The 15,357-nt window shown below is 42.4% G+C and overlaps 2 protein-coding genes across 3 annotated transcripts; both read left to right on the top strand.

Annotated features, from left to right (window-relative positions):
• The first annotated feature begins 1,937 nt into the window (after positions 1-1,937).
• On the top strand, positions 1,938-6,850 carry LOC135503346 (elongation factor 1-alpha). The gene is made up of 6 exons (XM_064796897.1): positions 1,938-2,025; positions 3,503-3,669; positions 3,840-4,019; positions 4,263-4,710; positions 5,288-5,544; positions 5,909-6,850. The coding sequence occupies exons 2-6, from the start codon at positions 3,526-3,528 to the stop codon at positions 6,266-6,268; spliced, it is 1,389 nt and encodes a 462-aa protein (XP_064652967.1). The 5' UTR covers positions 1,938-2,025; positions 3,503-3,525; the 3' UTR covers positions 6,269-6,850.
• A 383-nt stretch (positions 6,851-7,233) lies between these two features.
• LOC135502934 (protein Mpv17-like) lies at positions 7,234-10,380 on the top strand. Of its 2 annotated transcripts, none has more exons than XM_064796146.1 (5): positions 7,234-7,370; positions 7,723-7,835; positions 8,210-8,302; positions 9,213-9,341; positions 9,617-10,380. In XM_064796146.1, the coding sequence occupies exons 1-5, from the start codon at positions 7,298-7,300 to the stop codon at positions 9,755-9,757; spliced, it is 549 nt and encodes a 182-aa protein (XP_064652216.1). In that variant the 5' UTR covers positions 7,234-7,297; the 3' UTR covers positions 9,758-10,380. The 2 variants fall into 2 exon arrangements, with proteins under 2 accessions (XP_064652216.1, XP_064652217.1); XM_064796147.1 differs by lacking the exon at positions 7,234-7,370 and adding an exon at positions 7,545-7,614.
• Positions 10,381-15,357: the final 4,977 nt, after the last annotated feature.

Genomic DNA, 15,357 nt, shown 5'->3' with positions numbered 1-15,357 from the left:
TTTTATTGCAGTGATTTTCATTATGTTTGGAGAGGGAAGCCATCTCTTAGCTCTTTGACAAAATGATCAACTATCTGTTGCGGGAGCCGCCTTAAATTTACACTCCGGATGCAGTGGACCGGCCGGCCTCGTTCCTCACCCTAAGGAGACCAAATTAGGATTACCCAATGCGCTGCCCAGGGAGTCTACCTTAAATCATTTCCGAGCTCATTGTCGCGCAGTCTCACTCGTTTGACCTGCGACCGCAGGGGTGTGTCAGGCTGTGGGCGAGTCCAAAGCCGGTTGTACCACTTGTTCACATGAAGTTCTGTAAATATGTACTGGGTGTTAACACAAATGCCACAAATCTGGCCGTGTATGGCGAGTTGGGCAGACATCCACTGTATTTAATGATAGCCAAATCTATGTTCTCTTTCTGGCTAAGGCTTGAATCCTTGTCTCTCAACACAGTGGATGGGGAAATTAGTTCGAAGTCTATTTTAACCAGTGCCTTACAAGTTAGTAAGGATCTAGACAACAAAGGAAAACAGTCTTGGTTTTCTTGTATAAAATTTATTTGTGGTTGTCTGAATCTGGATGCAAACAATGCTGAAAGTGTTTCAACCTCCAGTCTTGTTCATAAATTAGGTGAAGAATTTTACAGAAAGTGGAAGCTAGAAATTTGGGATGATTCTCGGAATCCAAATGCTAAAAACAAATTACGCACTTATAGGTCCTTCAAAACGCAACTCTGCTGTGAGAAATATCTGACTTCAATTTCAAGTTTTTCTTTAAGAAGATCCCTTTGTTGTTTCCGCATTAGCTGTCACGATCTAGCCATTGAAAGAGGTAGATACAAAAAACTTAGAGTTGAAGAGAGGGTGTGTTCTTGTGATGGGACTTCAATAGAAGACGAGGTTCACTTTCTAACTGCCTGCCCAAAATATGATGCTTCAAGGAACGATTTTTTCTCAGTTATCAATGAGAACAACATCAACTTTTCAGGTCTCTCACCAGGAAATAAGTTTATCTGGCTTCTTTCAAATGAGGACCCTGGAATTTGTCAGAAGCTATCATTATTTTTACAGAAATGCTTTTCTGATCGCATAAAATAAGGACCTCCTCTCTCCCACCTACTAGTATCTACTCCAGGTTTGACCCCGGTAGTAGACTTTATATTGTTACTTTTGTCATGTATCCTTTGTATGTCTTATGTACTTTCAATCAAAATCATTGTATTTCTATTGTACCATGTGTACCTTTGCCCTCCGGGCCTTTTGATTAATAAACTAATTTGAATTTTGAATTTGAATTTGAATTTGTACCATCATACGGTGACGGCTTTCTCTCTCGCAGCCCCACAGCTCTGGAATGCTCTACCCGAGCGACTGAGATTGTGCGACAACCTTAGCTCATTCAGAGTCCTTCTGAAAACCCACCTCTTTCGGGAGGCCTTTGGATGAGTTGGGGTTTCCATTGTAAAGCGCATTGAGCGGACAATTGTCTGGAAACTGCGCTATATAAGCATCATTTATATATATATATATGATATCCCCCTTCTTTTCTGCTGTTTTTTCATCATCAGACAAGGGGTGACTACCCCGACAACCACTTGAATGATTATAAGAGAAGACCACTGTTCTGGTTGGGTGGTCGGGTATACTGATTCCCTCTTGGGGTCAATGGTAATATTAGCTAGATGACGCAATGACGCAATGCGCTGCTCAGGGGATTAGTTATTTTGTAAGCCGTACCAATGTGTGCTTATTCAAAAATCTTTCCGCATGGCCGACTATAGACAATTATACCGAACACTAATTAAGCTTTACGCCTAAACCTCATTCATGTATACCATGCAATTAGCTCGTTGCCAGGCACTGGTGGCACGCAACCTGGCTCACTGTGCATTGTGATCGGGGCTTTAATTATTTGCACTGTCGCGCCGCCTGGTTTTATCAGAAAATATTTCCTTTCACTCGGCCATTTTGTTGCGGAACCTTGAGACGTATAAGTCGGAAAGAGGGTTCGAGTGTGGAATTCCACCAGGTTAGTCCCGAAATTGTCATCCCATCGCATTTATTTATCATCGAAGTTGTTTCTAACGTCTTCAGGAACATAATGAACTGTTTAGCGTTGTTCGATTGCGTTTATTTCATTACCAATTTTGCTGTTTTATTTCATCGTCGTGGCGAAACCGGTTGGGCAGCCATTTTGGTTCCACGCCGGCATGTTGGAAATTTTCTGTGGAGGTGGCGGCAGCCATTCTCATATCATATTTAATGATGTGTTCTGCCTCTAATTGTTGTTTTTAACGTGTAATTCTTCTCATTTTATGATCCCATGCAATCGATTGTAATAATTTTGAGTGTTTCCCCCATCCTTTTCGTTAGATTAGTGTGAAATGATTCATTACATTTGGGTGCGCAATGTCGGCCGTGCCCCACTTTCGAAGCACGTGGTCGGTGCATCTGCAGTGCATTCCACTATTCGGTCGTCTTCATGTACATTATGTGTATTGATGAATGTATTTTGATCAGAATCCTCAAAACTAGTAAGCCTCGAATCTTGATCATACCCAATAAAAAGGTGGCTGGGCTGTGCATTGTCATTGATGAAATGGGAAAATCCTTTCACCATTACATGGACTATGTACTCCGGAACTATAACACCAGACAAAGAAAAGTCATTTGTCCCACCTTGATGGTGAATATTCATGACTCAAGCAAACCCTATTTATAGAGGCCTATCAGTCATACCTGGTCAAATAATTAAAAAGTTGAGATGTAGGCCTAGGCTGGTCAGTGTTGATTACGACATCTTTATAGCGTCTTATTTCATGCATCAACCAATAAGCAGTAGTAAGTCATGGTGAATATTAATTGACTGGTTCGGGGTGGAGTTATGTGGTGTTTGTTCCAAAGATAAGACTGTGATGAGACAAAAAGAATTTAGACTTGAATCAAATGACTGGAGTCAACCTTTTCAAAGAAGTTTGGGAGTTGACCAGTCATGCGTTTCACAAGGAACAAAGACCAGGGTCACAGTCGGTTATGGCATTGTCCAAGGTCGGCTTAGACATTCTGAGTATCCGCATTTTATTTATTTTTTTTGAGAAAAAGCCTCGACATTTTCGACATGAGATTTGCGATTCTGTGAAGAATCGGTATTCGAGTTCCTTAGTCTTTCCCAAAATTCTTTCGCTGCACCGAGTCGCAGTCGGAAATGCTTATATGTGGATCACTGGTTCAAAGGTCGGATTAACTCGGTCGTCATTCAAAGGGATGTTGTTGCATTGTTTTTTTCGGGGTATTTTCATCAAAAATTCATGCTGGTGTCTTCGTTGACCGTAAGGATCTACCAGGATGAGTTTACAATCCCCTGTAACAGCTAAAGTCATCAGTTAACAAAATTAATGCTACTGTTCAATAGTTTTATAGTTAAATGCCATCAAACTACGTCATTTCTGATAGAACTCTTCAATTTCCCCCTGTGTTCACTCCCAATTTCTCCTTTCTCTTTGCAGTAAAGCACATCTAAATTAACAACATGGCAAAGGAAAAGACTCATATCAACATCGTAGTCGTCGGACATGTCGACTCTGGCAAATCCACGACAACTGGTCACTTGATCTACAAATGTGGTGGTATTGACAAGAGGGCAATCGAGAAATTTGAGAAAGAAGCTGCTGAGGTAAGAATTTAATCATAAACACTAAAACAGTTGGCAGCAGCCTACCAGACTGTGTTGAACAGCTGCTCAAGAAATAAATCAAGTCAGAAATCAAGAATTTTTAAACAAGATATCATGCGTACAGCCCGACCAACAGTGGCAAAGTTTCATGTTTGTGTTGTGTTTTTCAGATGGGCAAAGGCTCCTTCAAGTATGCCTGGGTGTTGGACAAGCTGAAAGCCGAGCGCGAACGTGGCATCACCATCGATATCGCTCTGTGGAAGTTTGAGACCGTCAAGTACTACGTGACCATCATTGATGCCCCTGGCCACAGAGATTTCATCAAGAACATGATCACTGGCACGTCCCAGGTAAATAATGTGGTTTGCAGTCGCGCCTTATTCCTTGCATTGTGGTTCACGTCCTGGAAAGGAGTGTCTCGAGAGCGAGTGCTGCCAGACTACCCAAGACCCCTGAACCCATTTGTGGCATGTATTCATGGTCCCAAATTGCATTGTCATCATTCATATGACATTAATTATGTTGCTCCTTCCTTTTGAACAAGAGCAGGGGAAAATTGTCAGCTGAGTATTTTATTTCTGTTTTTGTTTCAGGCTGATTGTGCTGTGCTGATCGTTGCCGCCGGTACTGGTGAGTTTGAGGCTGGTATCAGCAAGAATGGCCAAACTCGTGAGCACGGTCTCCTCTGTTTCACCTTGGGTGTCAAGCAGATGATTGTTGGTGTCAACAAGATGGACAGTACCGAGCCACCTTACTCTGAGAAAAGGTTTGATGAAATCCAGAAAGAGGTTGGCGGCTATTTGAAGAAGATTGGTTATAACCCCAAGGCAGTTGCATTCGTGCCCATTTCTGGTTGGCATGGAGACAATATGTTGGAGCCGTCCGAGAAGATGTCTTGGGCCAAGGGATGGAGTGTAGAGAGGAAAGAAGGCAATGCCACAGGGAAGACGCTCTTCGAGGCTTTGGATTCGATCTTGCCCCCCAAGAGACCCACAGACAAGCCACTCAGAATTCCCCTTCAGGATGTCTACAAAATAGGAGGTACGTACATTGGTGTTTCCACGGTCCAGAAAATTGTATGCCTCGTTCGTCTGTTCTTAACCTTTTTAGGAGATCATTATAGACCCCACATACAACAAATGTGGGGTCTATATTGAGATTACTAGGAGAAGGTACTAGGCTTCTGCATTCTTCTCAGGTTATATTTTGGAGGTAGTCCAGCAAAACTGCTATTTCAACTGAAAAACTGTCACCGTTATGTTATGGTGACGTCATATCCTCATGCATCATGGCGGCGGTATCTCTTTGCCGGAGTGGCGAGCTGTCGAGTATTTTGAGCAAAGAACGACGGATGACGTGGTTGAATGAAGGAATAAAATAAAGGAATAGCCTTAAATGCTTATCGATGATCCATCCTGCCCATCTGAAAAGGTTAGGGTGCTGTTAAATGTTACCGAGTGTGTGATTTTGAGAAACAAGCGTGTTTCTAGTTATTGTTTCTAGCAAATTTCTAGTTATTGCTGTAGGAATATCAACAGTAAGGTGTCCTAAATCTCTTTCTGTGGTGAAAACCTGGTGCTTGGAATCCTGTAACATTTCTTGTTTTGGTCACTTTCAGGAATTGGAACAGTGCCTGTGGGCCGAGTTGAAACTGGTATCCTAAAGCCTGGCTGTGTGTGCACATTTGCTCCTCCTAACATCACTACCGAGGTCAAGTCGGTCGAGATGCACCACGAAAGTTTAACGGAGGCTAATCCAGGTGACAACGTAGGATTCAACGTAAAGAATGTTTCCGTGAAGGAAATCAAGCGAGGGATGGTTGCTGGTGACAGCAAGAACAATCCACCAAAGGGCGTCTCAGATTTCACTGCCCAGGTAAGGACAAGACTGAATATGCCTGCTCCTCGCATGAGAAATTGGTCTTGGAAGACATAGTTGTGTGATGAACATTACAGATAAATGGGACTTACACGCATCTTGTGGAAAGTTGTGCGCGCTTTCTGAGCCCTTGCCATGCCAAGTCTTCCTTTCTTTCCTGCTTAACAAAACCCATCATGAATGAAATTCACCAGTTTTCCGCAGATCTATTATTTGGATATATTTGCATCAAACACGTTCACCAATTAAAATGAAGCCAATTTGAAGCATGTCAGCTGGGCAGACTCGTGCCTGGTGTTCACTACAGTGATTGCCATAATTTTTGAGATATTTGCCTGAATGTTCTGTTTGATTCTTTCAGGTTATCATCCTCAACCACCCAGGTGAGGTCCATGCTGGTTACTCCCCAGTCCTAGATTGTCACACAGCTCACATTGCTTGTAAATTCCAAGAGTTAAAGGAAAAGATTGACAGGCGGTCGGGAAAAAAGCTGGAGGATAACCCCAAGTTTGTCAAGACGGGTGATGCCGCTATTGCTGTTCTCGTACCAAGCAAGCCTATGGTTGTCGAATCATTCGTCGATTTCCCCCCATTGGGAAGGTTTGCTGTGCGTGACATGAAGCAGACTGTGGCTGTCGGTGTGATTAAGTCGGTCACCAAGAAGGAATCCACTTCGGGTAAAGTGACGAAGGCCGCAGCCAAGGCTACCAAGAAGAAGTGATTGCCGGCCGGAGAGATAGCCCGCCATGTTGTTAAAGAACTAGGTTCCATAAAAAGACGCATAGTGTTATGACGAAAAGTTGATTTAATTCATAAAAAGACTCCATATTGAATTCCTTATTTGCACTGTTATTTAAGTATTTAAAGAGACAATGAGGAATTGATTACAGTGCCACTGCTAGAAAGCGGACCCTGCTTTTGTTGGACTTTGTGAAAAACGCATCATTGTCATCTATTTTAACCATAGAACGACCTTTTACTTTTTGATGAAGACAGCATATCTTTTCAAATAATCGAATCGGATGAGAACTATGGCATTTAATTTGACTCCCTTTTCAATCAGGTTTACGACATGCTCTTTTTTTCCTTGCAAATTATTTGCTGTGCAAAGATATTTGTGTGAACCTAGTCAGGTGAATTTTGTCTGTTTGTTGAAATGGGAGACGGCCTAGTCATTCCTGGAAAAAAGCTTTAGTCGCAACACGTGCTTGCAACGTAACATCTTAGTGTCTGTACCAAGTGGTGTACTGCCCTCAGTCGGGCTATTCAAGTAACTTGATTTAAATAAATATGTCTAAACTTATTCCAATGTGTTGTTTATATGTGCTCGGAAAGTATTCTCCTTTGTTCAAGGAGAACCACGTCTTACAAACTGTTGATGCCCGGAGCAGTTAGGCTGTCAATACGATTAAGAAGACCGGAATTGAAAACCTTAAACTGAAATGGATTAACCATTAAATTTTGGCAGCTTGTACAAATTTCTCGGACCACAGAATGCTCTGGGGACCTTGGTTGTCCTGAAAGTAAGCTATAATCCGTACATCTACGGACCAATTTCTTGCTGTGGCCAGGCCAGCTTTGGTGCTCTTCGCGGCCACAATGGAGCGAGTAACAACTAAAATATCTGCCCGGTCGATCTGGAATTGGTGATAACCGGAACGACAACCGAAAAAAATTAAAATATGGAGCGCCGAAGTCTGGCTAACTTCTGCACAAATGTGGAGTCCGCCAAGCAAGATACTCTATAGACATGTCTCGAATTTTACGAGGATACCTCCGTCTCTTGGACAAGTATCCTGTAATAACGATGAGTTGCACTACTGGTGAGTGGTACAGATGTGCTTATACCATTTCGGACGACTGGTTAGACTAGAGTGTATCCTCGGTCAGCACATCGGCCTAACTACAGGCCCCTATATTCGAAATGGCGCTGCATTCTTCAGTAGGTAGGGGCCAAGTCCCATGCTCGACCATTCTGCGTTGCCACCTACCAAGGACAAGATGACATAAAAAATGTGACAAATTCCCATTGACGAGATGGTAGAGTGAATTTTCCAAAGTTATTAGGTAGGCCTAGGCCAGGGGGCCTGTCCTCAGAACTCCTCTAGGGCACATGAAAAGAGATGCACACAGTTACAGTTAACAGTACACTAGCTTGTGTGTTTTGAATTTCAGGTACTCTCATGGCAACGGGAGATGCTCTGGCACAAAAATTACTTGAAAAGAATACGACTGGCTTTGATTACAAACGAAATGCTAGATTCCTGGGATTTGGACTATTTTTTGCTGTGAGTAAAGTTTTGTGTTCTCCGTAAAAGGCGTGGTATGGTTGTGTTTTCATGTGTCCGACTGGTCATTGTCATAAAATACTAGTTGGTATACACATCCGAAACGTCATTGCTAAAGCCTCAGCATAACGGTTCGAGTTTGCGGAAACAGTCTCTGGCAGCGAGCGGGTGAGGGACAGGATGGGAGAGAAAGCCCCAGGTGCACAACAGGATTTGAGTAAAGATTGAGAATGCTGAAGAAGAAGCAGCGTACAGTGCCAATGTACTGTGGGATGGTAGAGACATCTGTCTGCGGACCATTATTCAGCCCACATTGCATCTACCTGAAGTCTCCCTTTAAATGTTTATTCGGGATCATGTCTCAATATTTGCAGGGTCCCACACTGCGATTCTGGTACGTCTTTTTGGATCGTGCCGTGAAAGGGAAAACAGCGCTTGCCACTGTTAAACGGGTGGCTCTCGACCAGGTAAGAGTGTCCATATTCCTCTAGACCAGGTAACCATATTCCTCTAGACCAGGTAACCATATTCCTCTAGACCAGGAACCATATTCCTCTAGACCAGGTAACCATATTCCTCTAGACAAGGTAACCATATTCCTCTTGACCAGGTAACCATATTCCTCTAGACCAGGTAACCATATTCCTCTAGACCAGGAACCATATTCCTCTAGACAAGGTAACCATATTCCTCTAGACCAGGTAACCATATTCCTCTAGACCAGGTAACCATATTCCTCTAGACCAGGTAACCATATTCCTCTAGACAAGGTAACCATATTCCTCTAGACCAGGTAACCATATTCCTCTAGACCAGGTAACCATATTCCTCTTGACCAGGTAACCATATTCCTCTAGACCAGGTAACCATATTCCTCTAGACCAGGAACCATATTCCTCTAGACAAGGTAACCATATTCCTCTAGACCAGGTAACCATATTCCTCTAGACCAGGTAACCATATTCCTCTAGACCAGGTAACCATATTCCTCTAGACAAGGTAACCATATTCCTCTAGACCAGGTAACCATATTCCTCTAGACCAGGTAACCATATTCCTCTAGACCAGGAACCATATTCCTCTAGACAAGGTAACCATATTCCTCTAGACCAGGTAACCATATTCCTCTAGACCAGGTAACCATATTCCTCTAGACCAGGTAACCATATTCCTCTAGACCAGGTAACCATATTCCTCTAGACCAGGTAACCATATTCCTCTAGACCATCTTGACCATTCAAGAGCTCCACTCACTATGCCTCCAAGTCTGTTTTTGTATGCTGTGAGAATGACTACCGTAGGTTACAGAGGCAATTGTGGCCAACATGGGCCTATTATTTGTTTATGCAAATCAGCTTTTTTGCCTTATTTCTTCAGACGGTTATGGCCCCATTGTTCCTCGTCAGTTTTATCAGCGGGATGGGTGCATTGCGTGGTGATTCGACAGATGTCATCAAAAGTAATTTGAAGCGTGATTTCGCTCCCGTTCTACTAAATAATTATAAGGTAGGGTTTTGATATGGAAGACATACAACATGCAACAGATTTCAGGCAGTTGTCTCTTTTAGAGTATGCTGTGGTTAAATGTGGTAAACTGCGTGCACTGCAAGGGATATTTAATAAGCATCCCTTGTAACCGAAGGTGTTTGTAGAGTGTCCCTCCAAGAAAAGTAGTTCGGTGTATCATACCCTTACCAATACATGAATATTGGGCTCAGTATACCGTTTCTCAAATAGCAAATAACACTTTTTCTCCAAATGTCATCTTCTTTCCTCTGCAGCTGTGGCCCGGAGTGCAGCTCGTCAACTTTTACTTGGTTCCACTGCAGCATCGATTATTGGTGGTAAACGTTGTGGCCCTTGGGTGGAATACGTATCTAGCATGGATGAATGAGAGGAAGCAGTTGGTGCAAGACAGCTGATGACTGTGAGCAGAAAACATGACCAGCTCTCGAGAAAAGATCTGCCTGTCCCATTGGGGAAAATTAGGAAAGGTGGAAGAAAAACAATGGATTTGATGACTTTCCTGTGTAACTTGAACTATGTCTGGATAGATGTGACTAGACACCACTAAAGCCAAATAATGCAGCAAATAGGCTCCACCTTCAAATGCTTTTCCTGCCTTTCATTGACCAAGGTTTTCTCAACTTTAAACATGATGTTGATTATGATTGCAACATGATTAGTACGGGTGCTTATTTGACCAGATTCTATGAACACGCATTGTATAAAATCACTTAATGAGAACTCTCACCATTATAATTTTAGCTCGGAATATTCTCTTTGCTTATGTGATGCTGCCTTCAAATATGAGACAGTTCCTGATAGAGTTTACAGCACTTTCCCTTGCAATGAATTGTTGATTCATTCAGTAGCATGGTGCTAGGTCCCCTATTGGTCTCCTGTCGATATAATGTTTAATACTGTAATATTCGTCAATAAATGAATATTGGGACAATCAGTCTCCTCCAGGCCGATTTTCTGTCTTCGGTCGCTTTTTGTCTTCGGCCTTTTTATCAAAAGCGCCACCTGTAACTATCTATCATAACTAACTATCCATCATGGCTGCGACATTTAGACGAATTTGGGGTGGTCTGTCTTCTTTTTGGCCCAAGCTACCCAATATTAGTGTAACATCTGCAAACAGTTTGATCAAGGTATACTTCAGGGTGTACTTTATCAATGTATCTTCTATATTTTATTGATTTGCTGTGAAAGTGGTCGTTAATTCGCATTTTTGAGTCCTGAAGTTGGACAATATCAGTGTACTTCTACTATATGGGGCGCCGTTCGTGAAATAATTTGGTTTCTGCGAATTCATTCGTTCACCTGTTCTTGCAACAAAAAGAAACGGTTTTGAGCAACAATTTTCTCGATTTTTTCCAGCCGACCCTAACTTCTTCGTGCCCTCTTTTGAGTGGCGAGGCAACATGTCAGCAGACCTCTGTGCGATCGCACTATGTAAATTCACACATGCTGAAAGATCATAATCGACGTAAGATGGTAGGAAATTACTATCCACAGCGTGTTCGTCTAAACTGTATCAGGAAAAATAAGGTTCTTCCTCGAGAACTGCAGGTGAGTTGAGCTATCGTCAACGATCCGCAAGCAAGCAACCTGCAATCATGGTCGCATATATGACAGAAATTGCTCGTTTGCTGGGGTCATTGAATTGCAAGTGCTTGCGACATCCATTCTACCTGTTTGTTAGTTGTTCTTCAGTGATTGCTCTGCGCTGGAAAGTGTTATTCTCAAGAGTATTCTTGCTCCAAGGCAAGATGAGCATTTTGTAAGTACCACTTCGGTTAGAGGCCGATGGGTCTCGTGACTCTGTTTTCAGCCCAAGAGTTGTTATCAAAAGTTTTCTATTTTCTTCCAGGAGATTGCAGACCTCGAGATAGATTCTCTTCCTCGCGACAGCAACTACCATCGTATCCGAAATCGATGCATCCTAACCTCACGGCCACGTGGGCGAGTCACAAGATGGCGGCTCAGTCGGATAATGTGGCGACATTATGCCGATTATAATCAAATGTCTGGAGTGACGAGATCGTGTTGGTGATGGATTGAAAAAACACGGCGTGGTTATACGATATTGTTCCTCAAATGACAAGATAGTGGCCATCTCAAATGAGAGACTAATTGTTGTCACAAAAAATACACTGATGCCAAACCATTTGGTTTTGGGAAACGGGAAAAGGCTCTTCCTGCTTGACTCACGCTGGCTTAGTATTTTGGCATCAGCAAAGTTTGAGACCAGGAACATTGTGTTGATGACCAACTAATTACCTGTGTGCCCAGGGCCTGTAGTCATAAAATGTTAAATGCCACTATGTTTCCTTAGATTTGTGACCAGTGGTCTTTATGCAAATAAATATTTAGTAATTGTTTGAAAAAGTTATGTTGTTCTTATTTTTTCACTCGCACAACGTAGTGAAGGTAATGGTTACGTATGTATAAAGTGTAAATAAAATTCATATATCCATCATGTCCATCGAATCTGAAAAAATTTGTGCAGACTCATGACAATTCTGGTCCTGGTACTGTTTGTCGCATTCCATACGGGCCGCGCGTTGGCCGATCCTGCATTCACGACGCACCGCACCCATAGTTACGGCGTCGGATGTGAATCCCATTGTTCCCTTCCTCGTGACGCAATTATTTCATGACGTCATGAGCCATTGACCATTCACACAAGTAGATTTATTCACACCGGCGCCACTGAAGTGCGGGTGTGGGACATTATGTATTTAAAAATCGTCTGCTATCGGGAAAGTGTAAACTGTTGATGAATTTGCTGATGAAAATGTTGATGGGGGCCCTCTAACTTTGGTGGCTTGACATTTGTTTGTTTTTAAATATTTTTCAATCAAATTGCGCTATGTTGTACTTTAAAGGAATCTAGTGAGATGGTAAAAAGGAAAATAGCAAATATTTTATATGAATAGGTGATTTTGATCAAAGAGTGGAGGCCATTTTTTTTAGGTTTTCGAGATGCGCCGATCGGCTTTTAGATTCTGTTGATGGGTCCTGGTACTTACAGATTATCAGCGTTGTTCCAAAAATCGAAGACAGATCGAGTTTTCACCCATCTCTTTTCCTTTTCGTTGTTCTGTAGGGATGCCCCCAGCAGTTTAAATGTCCTAGGAATGTATTAGCGTCTTTTTCTCGCGCGGAGTTGCATTGGACACTCTGTCGTATGTCACATCCTTCGAAGTACAAGGGACACACGATCTGCACCCTCGCGAGACGAGTTGCCCATACCAGGTAATGCCAAATCAGTTGTCTCGTATCAGTTACCCCCAAGACTAACACTGGAGGAACAGGGTTGTCCGCTTCACTGCCCATACTGCTGTAGGGACGCTCACAGCAGTTTGAAAGTCCTGTGAATGTATTAGTGTCTTTTTCTCTCAAGGAGCTGCATTGGACACTGTGAGGGGTCACATCCTTCGAACTAAAGGGACACAGCTCATGTGCCCTTATCAAACAGCACTTCATATTAGTTATAGCTCAGTTAGTTGTCTCGTATCAGGTACCACCCAAGAAGTACTCGAGTAGTGTTTGAGGAGATGATATGAATAAACACCAGCAATGCTTCGTCTTCAAGTGACGATTGCGGTTTACCAGTTACTCTAAGCACGGGTTACTCTGGGCAGAGATGGGGTGTCAGTGTCTCTCTCAAGAGCGTACAGCGGACTGTCTGCATGATGCCTCATTCAATACTAAAGAGACAGGGCTTTTAGCACCTCGGTAGGGATAACCATACTAGACATCGTAAGGATAGGATACAACACAAGTTTGAATGTCCTGGAATAATTCGCGTCTCTCTACGAGACTAAATCGGACGCTCTGTAATGTCACATCCTTCGAACTCCAGGGACACATAGATACACACATTGAGCGACAGTTATTAAAACACACATTGAGCGCCAGTTATTTTTAATAATCTCACTTTTCGAGAGTGTCCCCCACGCTGAGAGACCGAAGGACAAGAGACAAAGCCTGATGATATGGCAACTTTTATTGGGCAAGTATATAATATATAGGCTACATGTACTACAAAACTTAGAATTAGTGGCCGACATGCGGAATCAGAAAAAAGGAGTGATCAGCACACTTATTGACCGAAGGACAAGAGACGAAGGTTATGATATGGCAACATTTATTTGGCAAGTACATAGATATGAATAATGCAAAACTTGGAATACAATAACACAACGTTGATACTGCTGACGCCGCTTGAGCCGCTTGAGCAAGCGTGTCAAGGGATCAGATGTTGGGTCAGTGCGGGATGGAGGGTGGTGCACTGAGTGTGGATAAGGATGGGGGGGGGGGGGGGGGCAAATGATAAATGATAATAGCATAATAACAATTGAACAATGTACAAGTCATAAGTAACCGTGACCGCTTTCAAGGTGGCAAGAACTGATTGCTGACCAAAACAATGACATATCCTGTTAACACCAATGGAGCATTCTCTTGTACTGTATTTTACCCCAAAACCGCCCAATCAAAATGGTGCAGAGACTCGACTGACGTTTAATGTCTTCAAGAGGAAATTGCTCTCAAAACTGATATGGGCCTATAGTATAAATAATATCCTACCTAAAATATAGGCCTTCTGTTAAATTAGGCCTGCCTTAAGAAAAAAGAAAGAAAACCTACAACCAATTCCTCTTGAAAACAATTATGTCAATAAGGCTCATCCATGCATCATTTGAGTAAAACAATGTAGAAACACATTTTTGCTGTGATCAAGAAATAGCTCCATTGTTGTAATGTTGCACTTCTTGTGCTATGAAATAGCTCAGATATACGGTAAATGGATTGCCACATTGAAAACGGAACAAGAAATAGCAATATTCTGGATCAGCGAGTACATACATGAAGTGCTATTGATTTAAGGAATAAGCACACATTTTGCAAGGTTCACTTTTAACAAAGAGTAACAATGTTTGCTGTTTAATTTTCAGGGTCGAAAACAGGTGAGTGTCAACCTATTCTGAGCCAACAGCATGAATTACAACAAGAAAAAGGGTCAATTCCGTTGGAGAATGCTGTTCCCTGATCATGGCTCTTGACTACTGGTCTGGAATAGAAAGGGAAGATTTATATACCAAGAAACATTGAAATATACAATTTAAGAAATTGAAGTATTTGATCATTTTTCATGACGTTTTTTTAAAAGTCATGGCACTAATAAGATGAATTATTTAAATTGAATTGTGAGGCAATGGTGGTAAACCTGCCTCGGGTTTGTCCCAATATCAGTCACATGATGACGGACCTAAAGCCTCATTTCATCAACTGTAGCCATGCTTATCTCATTTACCTCAATTGTGTTCCACAAATCTGGCATCCTAAATATTTATCTCTCAGAAGTGGCCTCGATCGCGTTGGCTCGATTCTTGGGACGGGACAGCGAAATCACAGGAGATGGAGCAATCCACCTGAAAAAATTGGAGACAATTCGAATGCTGCTTCAGTTAACAATGGGCGATCTGTTCAGGAGACGTTTTTCAAATCTCCCATTGTTTCATAAACGAGAGCTGGACAGACAGTTCCAGCTACTCTTCACAGATTTCCTTCTTCCAATGCATACATCGCGTTTTGTCTCGACCACACTTGCATAGCTATTTACTTTAAGGTCACGTGCAGGTCTTATTGGTAATTGCTGGGGTGAAACATGGTACTGCGGGACAGACTTACATGTCCACAAAACGCAATGTGACTGCTGGACTGATTTACAAGTCCACAAAACGCAGAATCGGACATGGACATCATAACCCCAGCAAGAACCCAATGTAACCCCACAAATAGGGCCGTTTATAATGTTTAAGACATGTTTATACAATAACAATGCTGAAGCTATTGCCTGCAGTGACCTTGCTAATGATTTTTATGTGGGAGGGGCCAGGAACCGTGACTATTGATAAAGTCCTCACGATATTATATTCGTCAACAATGGGGCACAGACTTTCAGATATTTTCGTGACTGACCTATATTACCAGTACAGTCCAA

The sequence above is a fragment of the Lineus longissimus genome, chromosome 19, assembly GCF_910592395.1.
Source record: "Lineus longissimus chromosome 19, tnLinLong1.2, whole genome shotgun sequence".
In the NCBI taxonomy this organism is placed as follows: domain Eukaryota; kingdom Metazoa; phylum Nemertea; class Pilidiophora; order Heteronemertea; family Lineidae; genus Lineus; species Lineus longissimus.
The sequence above is the reverse complement of the archived record's forward strand: the minus strand, read 5'-3'. Positions and strand labels throughout refer to the sequence as shown.

Bases quoted from the DNA above. Each gene is read 5' to 3' on its own strand.
- LOC135503346 (XM_064796897.1), top strand. From the start codon at position 3,526: ATGGCAAAGGAAAAGACTCATATCAACATCGTAGTCGTCGGACATGTC. The intron at 3,670-3,839 runs GTAAGAATTTAA...TGTGTTTTTCAG, and splicing joins TTGAGAAAGAAGCTGCTGAG to ATGGGCAAAGGCTCCTTCAA. The intron at 4,020-4,262 runs GTAAATAATGTG...TTTTTGTTTCAG, and splicing joins TGATCACTGGCACGTCCCAG to GCTGATTGTGCTGTGCTGAT.
- LOC135502934 (XM_064796146.1), top strand. From the start codon at position 7,298: ATGTCTCGAATTTTACGAGGATACCTCCGTCTCTTGGACAAGTATCCT. The intron at 7,836-8,209 runs GTGAGTAAAGTT...CAATATTTGCAG, and splicing joins GATTTGGACTATTTTTTGCT to GGTCCCACACTGCGATTCTG. The intron at 9,342-9,616 runs GTAGGGTTTTGA...TTTCCTCTGCAG, and splicing joins TTCTACTAAATAATTATAAG to CTGTGGCCCGGAGTGCAGCT.